The sequence below is a fragment of the Thalassophryne amazonica genome, chromosome 17 (assembly GCF_902500255.1).
Source record: "Thalassophryne amazonica chromosome 17, fThaAma1.1, whole genome shotgun sequence".
Lineage (NCBI taxonomy): Eukaryota > Metazoa > Chordata > Actinopteri > Batrachoidiformes > Batrachoididae > Thalassophryne > Thalassophryne amazonica.
Window position 1 is genome coordinate 36,480,249 of NC_047119.1, and position 20,237 is coordinate 36,500,485.

Genomic DNA, 20,237 nt, shown 5'->3' on the forward strand with positions numbered 1-20,237 from the left:
AACAGTCGGACTTTTAATCACAGAAATGACTCCGGTCCCACTTTCCTCAAATCGGCGAGTGTCAGAGCTGAACTTTAATTTGTATCTCTGTTACTGTTCACGTCCAGACTGCTCAGGGTTTTTAATGGAAATACATTGCGTGCGGACAGGACATTTTATCCAATGTGACCAAAAAATCTGATACAAAATCCACTATATACAGTGTTTATTACACGGAAAACAGTACAAATACATTGGGACTTTCTTTGTCTGGTGAGTGTGAATATCTGGTACATACGATGACGGCTGAGGTGAGTTTTACTGTACATGGGACTGAACAATAAATTTATATCTCAAAACTTTGATGATGAAGTTGGCTTCCATCCCACACTGCTGACTTTGTTTTCCCAAAATTTTCTTCTGTTCGGATCTGAAGGAAATCTGTACGTTCAAGCCTTTGCTGTGTCTATTTGTGCATCCAAATACACAACAACCCAGCATTTTCAGCGAATAAATAAATAAAATAGCTGGATTTCCATGCAGACAGATTAACAGTAAATGGAACCAAGATGGCACCATGAGTCACATGACCATTTTTTCGCCCCCAACTCATCATGTCGCCACTCTCTGAATTATGGCACACTAGCCTGTACTAGGAGCATTTGGCTGCTGTGCTTCTGCTGAACATGCGTGATGTTCAGCTGTGTTAAAAATGGTGTGTTGTCCGCTGTTTCCTGGCCAGCATTTTACCAACATTCTGTCTGTTTTCTTACATTTTATCATGGATTTGAAGTTTCTGAGCAACCTGCTGTTTTCCAGCTTGTCACATCGACGGCGTGTGCATGGACCGTAGCAGTGTGTATCAAGCAACACAGGTCACCAAAGACTTGCACACAATAGCATTTTTATTAAAGTGCATACTTAACTTTGTCACAGTTTATATACTTTTTTAAATCCAGAATTTCAAAAAAAATAAAAATAAAACTTGGATCTGAAAAAGCGTATTTGAGAAAAAGAAACAGTAATGTCATAAATGTTGTTTCTCATTCAACTGAGGATCAAGGTTTTTAATCTCTGAATGCAGATCCATGTTCAGATTTGTTCCTCAAACAGCGATCTGAGGATTCATTAAATATTTACTTCTGCTACTGCTTTTCTATCGTTCTGGCTCAAAAAATCCGCTCAACAAAACAGCTGTTTCAGCACATCAGGTGACATTTTCAGGAAAACCGCCAGTGGGAGAAATGTGACTTTTCTCGATTTCTCATGTAATCTGAGTGGAATATCAACAGCAAAGCGCAGAGAGTTCTTAACCTCACGCTCACAACACAAAACGCCAATGAAATATTGACCATCTCCTGGCGGAGTGCGTGCAAGCGTAACTGCACAAGTTCACAAAGGATCCAATAACATTTGTTGACTGTGAGTAAAGCAAAGTGTGAATGTGCATATTATGGGCTGTGCTTATGTAATGGCAGAGTGGAGGAAGACAGTGGTGTTGATGTGTGTGTAGTTTAATGCCATCATGTGCATTTTAATTAACGGAGTGGCTATACGCCCAACCATTGGTTTAATAAAGTAAATACACGAGCAAGCATATATGCCCAACCACAACCGACCAACGAACGCACTTGTAAGTTCACTTCCAGTTTCAATGCAGGTGAAAAAAGTGCGGATATTTTCTCGCCGGCTGCGGGAGGGTTCGCAACCCTCGGAGGGGCTGTTATCCAAAGCGGTTCTGTTTGGCTCATCACACCCAGGGAACAGTGTCAAACTAACACCATCTTACAGGCAACAAGCAACATTTTGTTCATAAAAACTGTTTCGTCGTCATTAACAGGCTTCCGTTCAAAAAGCTTATGAAGTTTGTCATTTTTTCGCAGTAATTAAAGATGGCTCCGTTAAATGTGTCAAACATATGCCGCTTTTCACGCCGCAATAGAGCCTTAAAAAAAGTGGTGTAAAAAAAACTTTAGATGCACAAAACGTGGAACAACATATTTAATGTTTTAGAGCTTTTCTATCATGAGTACTTTTTAATTTTTATCACCTGTTCTGACGATCAGATCACAGCTACCTAAGACTATTTCAATTTCAATTTATTTTAATTTATAATATAGTGCCAAATCACAACAAAGTTGCCTCAAGGCTCTTCACACAAGTAAGGTCCAACCTTACTTGTGGACTAATCATCATTCTTCTTTTGGCTGTTTTTTTTCTGTATCACCACAGCAGATCTGGTACAGATCAAGTTTTACTCTGGATGACTAAATCCCACAGACTGTAGCTTTAAATTAATACATTTACATCAGTAAAGAGTATGTGTCTGAAAAATTAGCTGCACCTGATTTTCAGCTTCTCCAGGTCATAAAAGGTCTTTGGTGATAGAAGCACATTACATGTTTCAGCTCAGTTAGTGAAAATCAGACTAAACTCGCGAGCACGTTATATAGTGTTTCTGTGGTGAGGTACAATATAATGAGGCCCATTGATTTCCATGAGCCGCTTTCATGTATCAGTCATAAATATTTGATGACTGGTGTGGAGGTCTGGATGGACTGGGGTAGAATTAGGCCTCTGGGAAAAGGAGAGGAAGGTGGGGCAGCCACAGTGTGTTTATTGTGTGTGTGGGTGTGTATGTGTGTGTGTGTGTGGGGGGGGGTATGTACATTCAAAGGAAAACGAGAAATTGAGAGCAAAGAGAACAGAGGGCAAGAAAACCATATTTTGCGGGTTTGTGTGTGTGGAAAGGGTGCAGTAATGACCCCCCAGTGAGGAGAGGGAGGAGTCAACGCGCCTTCTATTTATAAATAATTAACTTAGAATCTGCCACTCTGAGCAAACCGGTGGCTCATTACACGACATTATGTACGGCAGTGTCACACACGCCATCAATCAGGAGGCATCCATTTGTGTGTGTGAAGTCCTCTCCCGGGATGAGAGGAACAGGGTGGGGGAGATGCTGCAAGAAAGTGTGTGTTTTTCCATCGAGATGACGTAAAGGTGGAGCTACAACGTAGAGTGGAAAAAAAAACTGCCATTACCATACAAGGACTTGGGCATGCATGAAGCTGCAGACTGGTGCCCACTGTTTTGAAGATGTACCCTCCTTTAAGGCCATTTAAACGGTGGGGTCATGACATCATCATACACAATGCACCAGAAATGGAAAGACTGAAAGAGAAAAATGTCCAAATGTTTCCTGTTATGATGGCTCTGCCCCTCATTACCCTGGGCCTGTTTGGGTGCACATGTATAAGTTCTTTGTGTTTCAGGCTCTTGGCTGGGTGGAGTTGATTAAAGTTCAAACTGGGAACACCACGCTAGTTGTCCTATGCCTCAACCCTGCACACTAAAACACACTATTTTTGTTTGCCCTGTACACCAGCAGTGCAGTACTGTGCATCTCTGACTTGGTACAAAATAAGACAGAAACTGTTATGATTTTCACCAAAACATGGTAGGAATTTTCCTTGGGGAGGCGGCACCAGAGTTCTCCACACCTCAGAACCAGGCTGGATCCTGGATGGCAACCATCTAGTCAGACAACTAAACCATCCCTACTTCTTGAGTGCAGCCATCTGTCTGTCGCAGTCAGGTGAAATGCAGGTGTCCCATTCGCTGAGGTCCTGTAACGCACTGATGTACCTACATGCTGGATCATGCACAGAAACGTGCAACATGGCCTAAATTTTGTAGTTGACTTTTCTTCACATCATCTGAATCTCCCTAAATAACCGCTCATTTCACACAAAGTCATTCCAGCGTTACCGAAGGATCCTTCAAAGAAATCTGTGACCAAAGACATTCAGTTGTCACTTTAGGTCACTGGTTAGTGTCAACCTCCCACAAATAAGAGAGGAAGCACTGGGACTCATGTGAATGTCACTGCTGAGACAAGTGAATTACCCTCTGAGTTCACCACATACAGATACAGATTTCTGATGGCCAAGTCCAGGGACTCACTGAAAGCCTGGATCTTAGTCTTGATTCAGAACAATCGCAAACCCAGACACTCTGACTAGAAAGTGTTATGTGATAGGCATCAACTTACTCAGTTGAACCCACTGTAGCGCAGATTCTGGTTGTTTTTTGTTTGTTTTTTTATGGAAAGTGCGTGAAATGCCCCATCACACTTATATGTACAATTGCAGGTGACTGGTGACAACATGTGCAAGCACATAGGGTGCATGTGCATTGAGAACCTGCTTTTGTAAGGTGCACCTGAGTGTTTCACTCTTTATGTCAGCTTGCATGTAACACGGAGATTTTTGCAGCAGAACTGTGCTATGTGAAAGCCTGTAGGAGCTATTCAGGTTCCCAGGTATGACTGTGGGGCAACTATGCAGGTTCCCAGGTAGACAGCTCTGATAATACTGGTGACAGACAAGCAGCCATTTACAGTGCTTTTGCGTGTTAAAAGATGCCAACATGGGCTAAAATAGAAGGTTCCTCACTTGTACCTAGCAGGAACCAAAATTTTAGAGCTGAATAAGCAGTCGTCTTTACTAGTTACGGAAATTTGGCCGACCCACTCACAATCTAACGGACTCCATTAATCCTAATTGTAGGGATAATCAATTAATTACTTTTTAGTGTGTACATAAACATACTGACAGGGGTAATCACACAACCTCACCCTCCTCTGTTAGTTGCCAGGGTGAAAATAAACAATCTGAATGCGAATATTCAGCAGTGGGAAAAAATATAATATAAATAATTAAATAAAAAATATAAATTAAGAAGGCCAGAGATGGATTTCGTTATGCTCTGGAAGAGCTCGTTCTGGAAGACAGGTCACTTTAAATTACAATAAAACTCTCCTGTCAGCTGTGTCTGCAAGATGTAACCATTTTCCTGAAGGACAATAAGTACTGGCATGTATTTATGTCGTTTATCAGCTATTCATAGGAAAGCGCTCACCTCTCCCTTCCTGACAGTCACAGACTGACGGCGGGATGTGCTCTCCTCATTGATGCTGGATAGAAAGTTCTGCGATATCCGCAGCGCGTCCTGCAGAAGAGGGTGGTCTGGGTGACCAGAGGGTGTGTGTTTGAGTAGGTCCTGCAACAGTAGATGACCAAACCAAAACTTAACCAATAAAAAAGATCCAGGAACATGCATATATACAGACATGAATTTGTGGATGCGCATGCATGCTTCCCTTTTGCACATATGCATTACAAAATACACACTCATGCACAAGTACCTTATTAAAGAGATGCTATGTCAGCGCTCGCTCATACTTACATGGAGCACCAGTGTGCTGCGTGTCACTCTGTCCACCGGTTTGTACAACAAAGCTAAAAAGCAAGCAAAAAAATTAATCAAACCTGGAATTCAATATATAAATGTCTTAATGCCAAATGGGGGTTATGTTTGCAATAATATTTGCAAAGTACATCCAGAAAAGTATTTATTGACAAACTGGTAGTTTTAAGACGAAGAAAACTATCAAACTGGTATTGTATGAGCAGATACTGAAAGTTCCAGTATCGGTATATTATCGGATATACTGACATAACAGATACCAAATACGAGACTTAATCTAATCCACTCCGAGATGATTACCTTCTAGAGAGTTCTTAGCCGTCTGGTCTTTACTGTCCTTGGGGCTCCTCACTCTCAGGTTCTGGTTGGAGAGATGAGACAGGTGCAAAGTGTGAATGGGGAAACCTTTTGAAAGAAGGGGTCAGTACAGTTAAGTACTGTGCAAACATGCTGAGGATATTATCCTTTCTATACCTCTGAGGTCATTCACTTCCAAATTAATTATGCCCTCCTCAGCAGCTTCTTGCTACCATCCTGCTCAGATGGCTCAGAGTCACGCATCATTACTTCAGCCATTAACAACCCTCAGTGATGAATTCCTCAACTCACATGTTGACACGAGCCTGAGTGCTAAAAGTCTGACTATTACAGCATATGCAGGCTGATGATTTATGAGAAACTGCCTCACCACCAGAAAAAAGACAATGAAAACTTAGAAAAAAAGTCTCCAAGACCTGAGGCTGTTTGACTTTAACTGGGACCACAACTAGTAAAGATTTTGCATTTGATATTGACTTTTCTGTAAAGCAAATGATTAGCCTGTAAAATATAAGAAAATACTAATAAAAAATTGGTAACAACCTTTATTGGATTATCTTAAAGTATGTGTACGTATGCTCTATGCTTTAGAAAATCATAGTTTAACCGTCTGAGCTCCAAAACCTGCTGGCTAAATGGACATACGTATGTCTAATGCACAGCAGGTCACCTGTAGAAAAAAGTCTCAAAGCCTCCTCCTGGTCGACCCACTCCTTGTCTGGAGGTATTTGTGACCGATGTTTTCAGACCTGGCATCTGTCACGATGTGATGACCCAGCACCCGAACATTCATGTCAGTATGCAATAATTGTTCGAGTTGGCTCGATAACACACTCGATAAAACAGCCAAGCACTTGAGGAAGGAAAACGGGTACAATTCCAAACAATAGATAAAATACATATTTTCATTGATGTTGGTCGGATTCATGATGAGGTATGAAGACTGTAACAAGCCACATACGCTCTCATTACGCTACAGCTAGTCTGAAAAATGTTCAAGGGGTGTAGCGCACATTCTTTGATTATGAATATCAGTTTTGCAGCTTTGTAAAGATTTACTTGGAACTCACAGGCGGCAGTGCTGCACACTTGGGTTTGATGCTTTGTGGGAAGGAAAGGGTTAAGTGCCTGACTAATTTGGCATGCTCGTGAAAAGATCCAATAACTGAGACATCACAGTTTCAGAGCGTGCAATAGCTCTAAGGCAGAAACTGAAGCCTGAACTCAATAAAAGTGAAATGTCAGACGCAACAAACGAGGCAAAGCATTTTGTCTCTACGCAGCTGATATGAGATATTGTCACTTTTATGGCTAACCACTGTAAAATAATGTGTAGTACAAATAGTACATCATAAAAAACCACATCAAACAGGTGATAGGCAACCCATTTAAAAGCTTGCTGTTTTTTGGAGTTTGTGTTGTGATAATGACTAATTCAGAGGAAGAGGAGGCGGCTCTGACTGTACTGATTCCCTATCCACCAGACTCAGTTTCCCACATGCCCAATAGAGAAAATGACTCATTATGGTTTACTAAAAACTCTTAGCAGACTTTAAACACTGCTACCCCTCAGTTCCTCCTTACTGCCCCATTTGGAGCATCACCATGGTTCCTTTGTATGATCTCACAACACTCAGATGAATCATTGAACTTGGATTGTTTTAACGTAGATTGGTAGGGATTAATGAAGTTAAATATCTCTGACAAACGTACTCGTATGTCGTGTGTAGCGATATTTCTTCTTCGCAAACCTCGATGAGTTTCGCAAAGCATTTCATTTGGTTGTCTGCTCTGTGGGACATGCTAATAATTTGGTGGATTCCCAATAAATCGCTGGACATCACAGCCAGCCAATATTCAGGTGCTGTCAGTGTTGTGCACGGCGGAGGCAGAGACTCTGCCTTCTTCCAAGGAATTATTGCATTCATCAGGGATGTGATCTAGCTCCTACACTGTTCAATGTTTGCATGGACTGGATGCTGGAACGGGTTTTGGAATCCAGCAACCTGGGTGCCTTTAACATCAAGGAAAGGTTTAATGACCTTGACTTTGAAGACAATGTTGTGATCTGTTGCAGAATCAATGAATGCCCCACAGCAGCACTTGAGAAGCTGAGTGAAGAGTCAGAGTGTCTTAGTTTGCAAATGTCCCAAATCTAGACTTGGATCCTAGCTTTCAATGACAGCCTGAGGACAGCCATCGCACTGGTATATGCATCCTGTCAAAGTGTTGAACTTATATAGAAATTCACTAATCAAGGGAGTGGCTTTAATGTCTTTGGGAGCAAGAGATGCCTGGGAAGAGTTTGTGGAACCATAAGGTTCATCAACACAGTTGTTTGGCATAGAGTCCCTTTATTCAGATAGTGACATAACAAGTCACATGACTTGTGGTGCCATCTTGGGGGAAAAATAGCATTCGGTGTTCATCTATCTGCATGTAAATCCAGCTATTTTATTTATTTATTCACTGAACATGCTGGGTTGTTGTGCATTTGGATGCACAACTAGACACAACAAGGGCTTCAAGATGTACAGATTGACACTTTTCTGGTTTTACTCTTTCTTCTCATATTTTAATAGTTTTTGCAGTGCGCACGCTGATTACACTTCGGGATCACATACATTTGGCAGAAAAGTCCGCAAATTTACAGCAGAGCGCAAAAAAGACGAAATTGTGCACCATACCTTTGATTTGGAGGTGACAATTGGAGAAAGAAAAGCTTGTTGAGGGACAAATTAGTCCAGAATAAAGCATAATCCAGAGACAGAGAACTTCAAAACTGTCACTCACGTCATTGCATGACACGGACTTACAGAGCTACAGAACCGTATATCAGGTGCTAAACTAATTACATAAATCATCATAAATTGTATATTCATGTAAATTTGATAGCTAAACTATTTTTATATTTATATTAATAGTACCTGTACTTGAATGTGTTGCTGTTTGTGGTTAACTGATAAAAAAATGTTGAAAACATAAAAAGTTCATTCAGTAGTTCAGCATAATTGACCCCAAAATGGCGCCATGTTCTCAGCTGACACTACTCTCTGAATAAAGGGAATCTAGTTTGGTGATGCCAATATGTTTGCAGGAGAACGAAGAATTATATAGGACTCACTTGTTTTCAATACAGAATGTTACCAGTTCAAGACACCCTTGCCTTTTCTCCATGTAAAGTAGCACTGCATCAGGAAGGGCATCCAGCGTAAAACATGCGCCAAGTCTACATGCAGATCGCTATCAGACCTGTTGGAGTGGCCACCAAGCAAAATGGGCAAAGCCGTAAGAACTTATATACGTACAACTCCTTCTAATTCCAACCCTCCCTGTATGTTATTCTTCTGTTGTATTCGTCCCTGTCCTGTAGTTTACATTGTATACGTAATTAAGAAACAAAATGTGTCTTCCCACTTTGTTTTAAGTGTTAACTGAACATTTTTTCACCCGGACTTACCTCTGAAATTTCAGCAAACTGTGTGTTAGCCTGGCAGCACTTCTCAGCCGTCTCCACAGCCAGTTCATAATTGTCCACAAATGCTCGGTAAACTCCTAACTGGCTGGCCTGATGAATTACAAAAAAAGACAGAGAACTGATGTAACATGAACCATTAAATCAACCAACTGGAAGGACTGAAATGTTTGGAAGTCAGAGATACAAGACTTATGTCATTTACCACAGCAGGAAAGCTATGAATCAGCGATACATCTTTTGATTACATTTTGTGTTTCGACTTGAATGTTAGGGAGATCATCAAAACTCCCCCCTGTCCCATTTCCATAATATTTCAAAGAATCTTTCGATACTCAAAACAAAATTCTTTGGACGAATTTACTATTATTAGTCACATTGGACTGGATATTAATTTATTACAGTTTGAAATACTGTAAGGTTCTTAGTGGAACAGCTGAAATCTTTTTAATGTGCTGTTATTACTGTCCTGGTCAGAATTTTTGTCACCATTCTATTTTAAGTACAGAATTTAAAATATGTTCAGAAATACATGCAAATGAACCCATTTTGTATCATCAAAATATTTAGTAAATGTCCAAAATGACTTCATATAGTTAAAAAAAAAAGGCCAGGATCATTCTGAATGGGCTATAGGTGTTTGTGGATTTTACTGGAGAAACTCATCATTGCAGAATTTTAGTTGGTTACATCACTGATGATATAGCAAACAATAAAAGGATGTCACATAAGAAAACATCACATCGATTAAGTCTCTAATGTAGCATCTGGTGAACTACAGCTGAAATTTCATAGCCTCTTTTAAGAAAATCCTTCTTTGTTCTACTCTACAATGATGATGTATAACTGGGATGCAACAGTAAGAAGTTGCGACACGTTTTTCCAGTCACATCTGCAGAAGCCTATACCTTCTTCAGAGTTGTCATGGAGCTCTTGGTGGCTTTCCTCACTAGTCTCCTTGCGCAGTCACAACGTTTTTGAGAACTGGCAACTTCAGACAGGTTTAATCCAAGACCAATTTGGTGACTTGAATATGCTTGCGTATCCATCCTGTGACTTGTGGAAAGAAAACTGGCTATAAAAGTTATGATTTATTGTAACTGTATCAAAGTTTGCTCCCAACTGTGTAACATACACATTTTATGTATTTTTATGTCACTGTATGAAAGCATTTTGTCTTGTTATTCAAAAACTATGGACATTTTCTTTGATATTGTGATGACCCAAAAGTGGTTCTTTCGCATTTATTTCTGAGCATATTTTAAATCCTGTGCTTAAAACACAGGGGTGCAAATAATTTTGTTTATTCCATTCTTCCCCAGAGTCAAGCGCTGCTACGATGGCGACATTTGGAGCCACCCCACTTCAGCTTTATTCCTGCTCTTCAAAAAACCTACGGATAATGTCACAGAGGATTTGTTGAGTATATGAATTTAAACGAGTCTCTGATTGAACATCTCACAAATAGATGCCCTACCTGAGGAAAAGGGACACATGAAGACATCGCTTTGTCTTAAGACGTGACAATGGTGAAAATAAACAAAAAAACCCTTTTGCCTTCACACTGTAACTTGAATACACTTAAACACTTTATAAAGATGTATAATTGTCACTGTGTGATGGACAGATGACTGAACCAGTGCAAGAAGAGACTCTAATCATGGACACCACGTGTATGCAACCACCGCCGGGCTGTTGCCATAGCAGCCAGCCAGTCCCGCACTGTGCCAGGGTGAGTAATTAATGATGGCTGTAACGGAGGCTATGAAAGCACATTTAGGAATCTGGACGGCTGAATAAAACTTCCCCAAACGCTGCCCGCCAGCACTGTGATCTATCTCGACAGCGAACAAAAGGACAATCAATTCTCCTGAACAAAAGCCAGAGGAGGAGAGCGTGCAGCGGCGACGGTGTGTGTGTGTGTGTGATGTCGTGAACCAAGCACATGCTTTGTTCAAAGAATGTCAAATAGTGCCTCCTACTTGAGTTCAGGTATAAGACGATCTGCCAAAAGGCTCATATGGGCGAGTACTGCCTCTTAATTATTGCATTTTAGATCTTTTATTCTTTCAGATCATCTTTCTCTTTCTTTTCTCTGTTTAAGAGGTCAGACTTAAATCATCTGCAGTCAGGACCTCAGTACCCTGTGACAACATCCACAAATAAATACGACTGGCAGTGTTAGTGTGGTGTTCAATAAATGATTAAACAGCCTTCAACAGAAAAATTGACACATTTTACTTTTGCTTTTGAACTCGAGCCCTGCTTGAAACTGTCATGGATTTGCATCCTAGAAGCTCACAGTCTCTAACCCTGACAAACATGACAGTTGTGATGTAAAGGGCCAGACCTGTAGAGTGGGACATACACAAAAATTGTACCATGACTGTAGAACATTTCAAAATTGCTTGTTTCCAGTTATGGCCACCCACGACAGCTTTGACAGAATTGTGCCAATCTAATCCATGAGCCAGATCAACATTTACCCAAAATTAAATTGTTACAATACCTGGTTAAGTAGAACAGGTAGCTCATTGGGATTGAAGAGTTGGGCTACCAATACAGTGGGGCAAAAAACTATTTAATCAGTCCCTGATTATGCAAGTTCTTCTACTTAGAAAGATGAGAGAGGTCTGTAATTTTCAACATAGGTACACTTCAATTATGAGAGACAAAATGAGAAAAAAAAAATCCAGGAAATCACATTGTAGGATTTTTAAAGAATTTATTTGTAAATTATGGCGGAAAATAAGTATTTGGTCAATAATAGAAGTTCAACTCAATACTTTGTAACATAATCTTTGTTGGCAATGACAGAGGTCAAACATTCCTGTAAGTCTTCACCAGGTTTGCACACACTGTAGTTGGTATTTTGGCCCATTCCTCCATGCAGATCTCCCCTAAAGCAGTGATGTTTTGGGGCTGTCGCTGGGCAACATGGACTTTCAACTCCCTCAACAATTTTTCTATGGTGTTGACTTCTGGAGACTGGCTTGGCCACTCCAGGACCTTGAAATGCTTTTTACGGAGCCACTCCTTCGTTGTCCGAGCGGTGTGTTTGGGGTCATTGTTGTGCTGGAAGACCCAGCCACGTTGCATCTTCAATGCTCTCACTGATGGAAGAAGGTTTTGTCTTAAAATCTCACAATACATTGCCCTGTTCATTCTTCCCTTAACACAGATCAGTCGTCTTGTCCCCTTTGCAACAAAACAGCCCCAAAGCATGATGTTTCCACCCCCATGCTTCACAGTAGGTACGGTGTTCTTGGGATGCAACTCAGCATTCATCTTCCACCAAACACGACTAGTTGAGTTTTTAACCAAAATTTTCTATTTTGGTTTCATCTGACCACATGATATTCTCCGAATCCTCTTCTGGATCATCCATATGCTCTCTGGCAAACTTCAGACAGGCCTGGACACGTACTGGCTTAAGCAGGGGGACACGTCTGCCACTGCAGGATTTGAGTCCCTCTCTGTGTAGTGTGTAGCATTTGTTACTTTGGTCCCAGCTCTCTGCAGGTCATTCATCAGGTGCCTCCGTGTAGTTCTGGGATTTTTGTTCACCATTCTCATGATCATTTTGACCCTACAGGATGACATCTTGCGTGGAGCCCCAGATCGAGGGAGATTATCAGTGGTCTTGTATGTCTTCTATTTTCTTACAATTGCTCCCACAGTTGATTTATTCACACCAACCTGCTTGACTATTGTAGATTCACTCTTCCCAGCCTGCTGCACATCTACAATTTTCTTCCTGGTGTCCTTCGACAGCTCTTTGGTTTTGGCCATGGTTGAGTTTGGAGTCTGACTGTTTGAGGCTGTGGACAGGTGTCTTTTATACAGATAACGAGTACCAACAGGTGCCATTAATACAGGTAACAGGTGGAGGACAGAAGAGCTTCTTAAAGAAGAAGTTACAGGTCTGTGAGAGCCAGAAATCTTGCTTGTTTGTGGATGACCAAATACTTATTTTCCAACATGGTTTACAATTAAATTCTTTAAAAATCCTATAATGTGATTTTCTGGATTTTTTTTCCTAATTTTGTCTCTCATAGTTGAAGTGTAGCTATGATGAAAATTACAGACCTCTCTCATCTTTCTAAGTAGGAGAACTTGCACAATCAGTGGCTGACTAAATACTTTTTTACCCCACTGTATGTAGACTTGAGTTTGATTGCTGGACATGCTATCTGTCCTTGCCCTCTAGGACAAGTCTTTCCATCTGCACTGTCCCAGTCCACCCAGTCTCAAATGTGGACCAGCCTTGGCTGGGGACATACTGTATTTTCCAGAGTATAAGTTGCATATGTCAAAAAAATGCCTCTTGAAAAGTAAAAAATAAAAATGCATACATGTAACATTGGAGTAAAAGTCACATTTTTGTCTGTATGTGGAACACAGTTATTAACACAGCATTTTCCTTGGAACGACTTTTAAATTCCGAAAGTAATCAAGATGGACAGAGAAGTGTGCGATGCAGTCTGGACAAGACACAATGTCAGATGGACAGATTGGTGACCCACAGCGTTGGAAACCCTGCAATAAAAATCTGAGTCCATTTGATTATTTGAAATCAGCACTTTAATTTTTTTTACATTGTTGTAGTGTTGTTGTTATTGTATTACCATCATTGATAATGAATGCATGATTTTTGAGTATATAAATTGCACTGGAGTACCAGTCACGGGACCTCCAAATCTCCCAAAACAACAACAAAACCTGTGACTTGGGCTCTGGAAAATTGCAATGGACTAATGTTCATTCTTGCGGGAACTGTAGACTGTCATCAGCTTCACGCTTCAGAATCTGGGGATATGTACAGGCACCAATGGGCCTCAGCGCCTGGAGAAGACTTACCGGTACTTCCTACTTGTTGCCCAAATGGTGAAAATGCTCTGTCCTTTAAGGTGACTTGATCCTCGTCTTGAAATCCATTCCTACTAGAATGTGCTGTCACAAGCATTCCAAATGATATTTGAATGTATTCACCAGCTGCTACACAACTTGGCTCAGTGCAAAAATCTGCTCCTGAAAAAAAACATCCCTCATAGGCATTTTTTTTTTCAGTGAATCTGAAATGATCTCAAAATGGATCATATTTTGCACACACTCAGCAGAATGAAGCTGAGGAGTAAAGCAATTTTCACAATCCTGCACTCTTGTGTTGTGCCGTGGGCCACACAATCTGCACCACGGTGCAGGCCATTCAGAGCGTGACAGCTTCAATCCCGAAGAGAACAGAGAACCCCGACGTCTGAGTCCACAGAACCACACGCAGTGGCACGAAGGCCTCCTGAGCGCGCAGCCGCGTCTACAGGATCACCATAGAAAATGGATTTGAGTGATGAGAGGAAACGCTGGAGTCATTGAATTTGTCCGTTTGGGATTTGTTGTGTGTGAGAACGTGTGTGGAATGTACATCGGAAAACAATATGAAGAAAACAGCTTCATGACAGATGACAATCGTTATACACACAGGCTGGATTTGTCCAAGTGTAAACAAACAAACAAACAAACCAGGGTGACACCAACTACAGAATAATGACAATGATAAATAATAAAAAAAAAAGTTTTAAATTAATTCTTTAAAATTAAGATAATTTTTAGCATAATCCTGCAGCTGCATTGTCCATTATGAGAATTAAAGAATAAGTTCTATATAGGCCTTGAGGCCTGTTGATGTTGCTAATTATCCCCGGATTCTATGACAAAAAAATGAATGAGTCTCGGAATTCCCCTGTACCGTATGACTGTCCAACAAAGGTTACTTCCCCAACCAAAAAGCAGTACCCATTTACCACAACTAAATTTAGAGGAAGCTAAGAGGCCTACTTTTGGCTTTCCAAATTAGCTGGCAAGCTAATCTGCTAATGGAAAAGTTAGCTTAATCAGACATTCGTGTTTTGTTCTATAAATGTTTAAACAGCATTCAACAGAGAGGTCTTCACATTTTACTTTTTAACTCAAACCAAGTTTGAAACACTAACTGATTTTGTTTTTCCACGAATAATCTGCCAATGGAAAAGTTATCTTCACTAATTAGTTATTTCAGCCTATTAGCAGAATTGCACCCACCACAGATTCAGTCATAGAATCTACTAGAGGTGGGCGGATCGATCCTAATATTGATAATATCGATACCAACACTGGTATTGATATTGAACCATCCTCGTGTAAAAAGATTGATACTCAAGCTTTTTTTCTCTCCCGCACGCACTGACGCAGATTCATCAAAGTCTACTCTCTGTAAGAGCGGTGCTGCGCTGTGTCACACAACACGGAGCAGCACATCCTTGTATTGTGGTTTGTCAGCCCTCTACCTCAGGAGATTTAGGAGATTTGTTTTAAGTTGTGTTGAGTGATATTTTTTAAACAAAAATGTTGATTGCGATCATAAAGTATTTTGTTGTCACGTACAATGTTTGGTGAAATTTTATCCTAGGTCTTTTGGATCCTTTGGATCTATGAGGCTTAAATATTAAAAAGTATCAGTATCGGTATCGATATTGGCGATACTGGGCCTGTATTTACTTGGTATCGGATCAATACCAAAATTCCCGGTATCGCCCACCTCTAGAATCTACATGTTTGTCTTCTGCTTCTCGCTCTCTTCCACTTTAGCAGACACACACCCTAAAATCTTTTCTGTCACCGTGTGTCTTCGTAGCTGCTGTTGTATATGTGGAGTGATTAAGAGCAGCAGCCCGGGTGCGATTCAGTCCTATTTTCAGCCTACAAACACATCTCACTGACATTCATACCCTGTCACTGATGCTTTGACTCTTCTCCTCACTCTCTCGCACCCTCTCTCTCATTTTGTTCTCACTCTCTCTGATGTTTTATGATTCCTAAGCCCGTCTCCTCCCCACAAAAGATTTCCAAGTCGTCACGCGGCGGCGGCCCTATTAGAGTCAGAGCAGCTTAAATCTACTTGCCTGTACCTACCCGGACTTCATCCTCATCAGCTCATTTCACTCCCCTGCCGTCTCTTAACCATCCCCCAACGCTGCCTCGCTCCTATCACTCCTCTACTCTCATCTCAATTTTTTTCCTCCTTCCTTCCCGACCTCCTAACGGAATGACTGTCATGTAGCATTTTTCCATTTTTGTGTCGGATCAGCGTCTTCTCCTCCTGACTATTAACGGCTGTCTGGGAAGAAGGAGGGAGCGAGACAGGAGCCGTCTGTGACTGTGACACTGTCTATGCACAGTGAAAACAAGGACAATGCTAGTTCACTTTACAAGCGGAAATTTTTTTTATCCTCAGTGACTCAAAGCAGATTTTTTTTCCAGCAATATGAACAGGTAAAAACACTTTTTTTTGCATATAAGGTATGGAACTGTTTAACATGTGGCCTTGGAGCAAATCTGATCAAACATATTGTGCCATCCATTCACAGCCTGGTAAAATAAACAGCAGTGAGGGCCATTAAGAGATATAGAGACTGAAATGACCATTTTCCAGTTTTGCTTGCATGCACACTGTATTTTTATTTTTTGTTTGTAGATTGCATGCAGGGGTGGCCTTTCAGGAAAGAGCTGAGTTCATTCATGGGATAGTCTTGCATAATTTCAACCAAAAATGCACAAGCAGCAGCAGCTTTAGTGGCCTATGGCCAATAGTTGTAGGCTTTGAAAATGAAAGAAACTGACAACCAAGCTCATTTCAGTCTCCAATGCTGTTTAAAAGGCTTTCATCCTAGTGTATGGAAACTGGTAAAAACTGAAAACAATTCATCTAGAAACAAGAGGCGGGCAGAAAATAATATAATACACCAGTAAAAATTCACCTTACGGTATGGATTTTATGTTCACTATATGCAACCCTATCCATGCAACAGTGTAACTATTTATTTTGTAATTTTGTGTTTGGAGTATGGAGCATTGTGTATGTAGGATGGGCAAATTTTATATTGGAGGAAAAAGGTTTTGAACTTTTGTTATTTATTGTAGCTGCATTTTTTCCTATTTACTGCGGCACTGCATTTTAAATATTGTATATCTCTATCATGTTAAATATGTCCTAGTAATCCTGTTTAGAGTACAGTAACAGTTCCCATAGTTGTACTTTACTCTTTCAGAAGCAGTCATATTAAAATTTTAAAGCAAAAAAAAAAAAAAAGAATTTAACTAAATACTGTGATACATCCCATTATCATCCATGTCTCAAATTGTACAAAGATATAAGTTTTAGGTAGTACCACCCAACCCTATCTGAAATATATCAATCCTAAAATGGAGATTACCGGTACTAAGGCCATTACTAAGAAGTGGCTCAAGACTGATGCTCCCAGTTACAAACAATGTTTGCTAATCATAGAGGACATACATGTGATGGAACACCTTACATATACGAGGTCTGTCAATAAAGTAACGGTCCTTTATATTTTTTTCAAAAACTATATGGATTTCATTCATATGTGTTTACGTCAGACAAGCTTGAACCCTCGTGCGCATGCGTGAGTTTTTCCACGCCTGTCGGTGACGTCATTCGCCTGTGAGCACGCCTTGGGAAGGAGTGGTCCCGCCCCCTCATCGGATTTTCATTGTCTGGAAATGGCGGAATGAAAAGGATTTTTTTTCCATCAGAATTTTTTCAGAAGCTGTTAGAGACTGGCACCTGGAAACTATTCGAAAAATTTATCTGGCTTTCGGTGAAAATTTTACGGGCTTCACAGAGAATAAGGACTGTTACTACAGCTTTAAGGACCCCTTTAAGGACGCTTGGCGCGCCGCGCTCCGAGCTGCGACGACGCGGCACAAGCCACCGGACCATTTCTAAATGGATGGCTCTGTGGATACGAGACCGTCGTGTGCTCTTTCTCTGGTTATCACAAGAGCTGGACATCAGCCATTTTCCGTCAGATTTCACTTTTAACAAGAGATTTTGTCATGGAAAGCCGCGCGGAGGCTTTGCGCGTAAAGACCGATTCGCTTTGGAAGCGAGACAAAGGAACACCTCCGTTTCGGAGTGCCAGAGGACAAGTTTGGACATGCCTATCTCGGCTTTCAATGCTTACCAGTCCAGTAAGTATCAGAGAAATTGTGGAGAGCTGGACATGTCCAAACTTGTCCTCTGACACGCCGAAACGGAGGTGTTCCTTTGTCTCGCTTCCAAAGCGAATCGGTCTTTATGCGCAAAGCCTCCGCGTGGCTTTCCGTAAAATTTTCACCGAAAGCCAGATAAATTTTTCGAATGGTTTCCAGGTGCCTGTCTCTAACAGCTTCTGAAAAAATTCTGATGAAAAAAAGTCCTTTTCATTTCGCCATTTCCAGACAATGAAAATCCGACGAGGGGGCGGGACCACTCCTTCCCAAGGCATGCTCACAGGCAAATGACGTCACCGACAGGCGTGGAAAAACTCACACATGCACACAAGGGTTCAAGCATGTCTGACGTAAAAACATGAATGAAATCCATATAGTTTTTGAAAAAAATAAAAAGAACCGTTACTTTATTGACAGACCTCGTAAGTTGAAAATGAAGGAAGAACTTTTTATTAAATATTGGGGAAAATGGTTGATGTATAAACAAAGACACAATCAATAAGGTGACCCAACACACAGACTTTGTTCTTTTTGTTTGTTTGTATTTTGATTTTGTTTTGTTGTCCCCTTTCTTTTTCTATTCTTTTTTCCTTTAAACTGCTCAATTTTGGGGAGGTTGTTGTTTTTTGTATAACTGAATAAATAAATAAATAATAAATGTTCCCCAATAATAAATAAATGTTCCCCAAAAAACCCTGTTCCTTTTCCAGGATTACATGGCAGACAGAGTGAAAGAAAGAAGACAAAAACAAGAAAACATAAACCAGATGTTAAATAAACAACCTGATTTTTAAAAAAAAAAGTTTTTTTGTCGTTCCTCCCTGACAATAAAACATACAAATTAAATACTGATTTTTCATCTTAGCCCCAAAGGCAGCCTGCAAGGATAATAACAGAGTGCGGCTCCTATTTAGAGCAGCTTCTCTGAGACACAAAGCGCACTGTGCAGTGATGTACTCTGGTGCCAGAGGCAAAAAGGAGGCATTGTGAGACGTGCCTGCAACCGCCTCTGTGTGTGTATGTACGTGCATGTACATACGTGCACGTCTGCGCAAAAGCAGAAATGAGTGAGACAGAGAAAAAGACGGAGCAGGACACTGAGGGGATGCAGCTTTTTGGAAAGAATTATCAAATGACTGATTGTGAATTAATGAGACTCATTGTGAAAATGAATAAATTGACCTGGTGTGCTTTTGCCCCCCCGACATCCTTGGCAGAAGCTATGGGAGAACAGAGAGGGAGGAAGTGGCTGCTGAGAAGGAAATTGTAAGAAAAGAGCGTTCAAATTCAATTTGTCCAAAGAGAAAATGATTAAGAGGAGCACCACTACAAAAAAAAAAAAAAAAAAAAAATCAAATATACGAGGTCTGTGAGAAAAGTATTGGACCTTTTTATTTTTTTCAAAAACCATATGGATTTGAATCACGTGTGATTGCATCAGCCAAGCTTGAACCTTCGTGCGCATGCGTGAGTTTTTTCACGCCTGTTGGTTGCGTCATTCGCCTGTGAGCAGGCTTTGTGTGAGCAGTGGTCCACCCCTCTCGTCGTTTTTATTGCGAATAAATGTCTGAACGATTTGGAGCTTTGCTGCATCAATTGTTTTCCAGAAACTGTGAGAGACCTCCAGGTGGACACTGTTCGGAAAATTAATATGGCTTTCAGGGACGATTTTATGGGGATTACACAAATTAAGGAGTGATCCAGACGGTTTAAAGACCGCCCACAACTGCTGAAAGCGAACCATGCTCCGAGCGCCGATCGACAGGCTCCAACCCCGCTGAAACAACCAGATAATTTCCAACGTGAAGGCTTTGTTGATCCGGGACGTCGCATGACTTTCACAAAAAGGCAGAAGGCGTGGACATCAGCACTTTTTCGGCACATTCCACTGTTACAGGAGTTTTTTTTCATGGAAAGAAAAGAGGAGGGACGCGCCACGGAGCCGTTCATGACGCGGCACAAAACCACCTCCGTGTTGGTCTCACATGACGGCTTTCAGGTGGATTTCAGACGGCTGTCGGTTGCTTTTCAGTCGTGTGATTATCCGAGAAATTGAGCATGAGCTGGACATGCCCCAACATGTCCTGTGAGGCTTCATCACGGCGTTGCTTTGCGCCATGCGGCTCCACTGCGACACTCACGC

The 20,237-nt window shown here is 41.0% G+C and overlaps 1 protein-coding gene across 1 annotated transcript in view; it reads right to left on the minus strand.

The window, feature by feature from the left end:
• The window catches only part of bcr (BCR activator of RhoGEF and GTPase), a 156,004-nt gene that overhangs the window by 20,509 nt on the left and 115,258 nt on the right, over positions 1-20,237 (minus strand). The window contains 4 exon segments of the mRNA XM_034192942.1: positions 4,903-5,043; positions 5,230-5,282; positions 5,551-5,611; positions 9,029-9,136. Coding sequence (XP_034048833.1) covers positions 4,903-5,043; positions 5,230-5,282; positions 5,551-5,611; positions 9,029-9,136 — 363 coding nt within the window.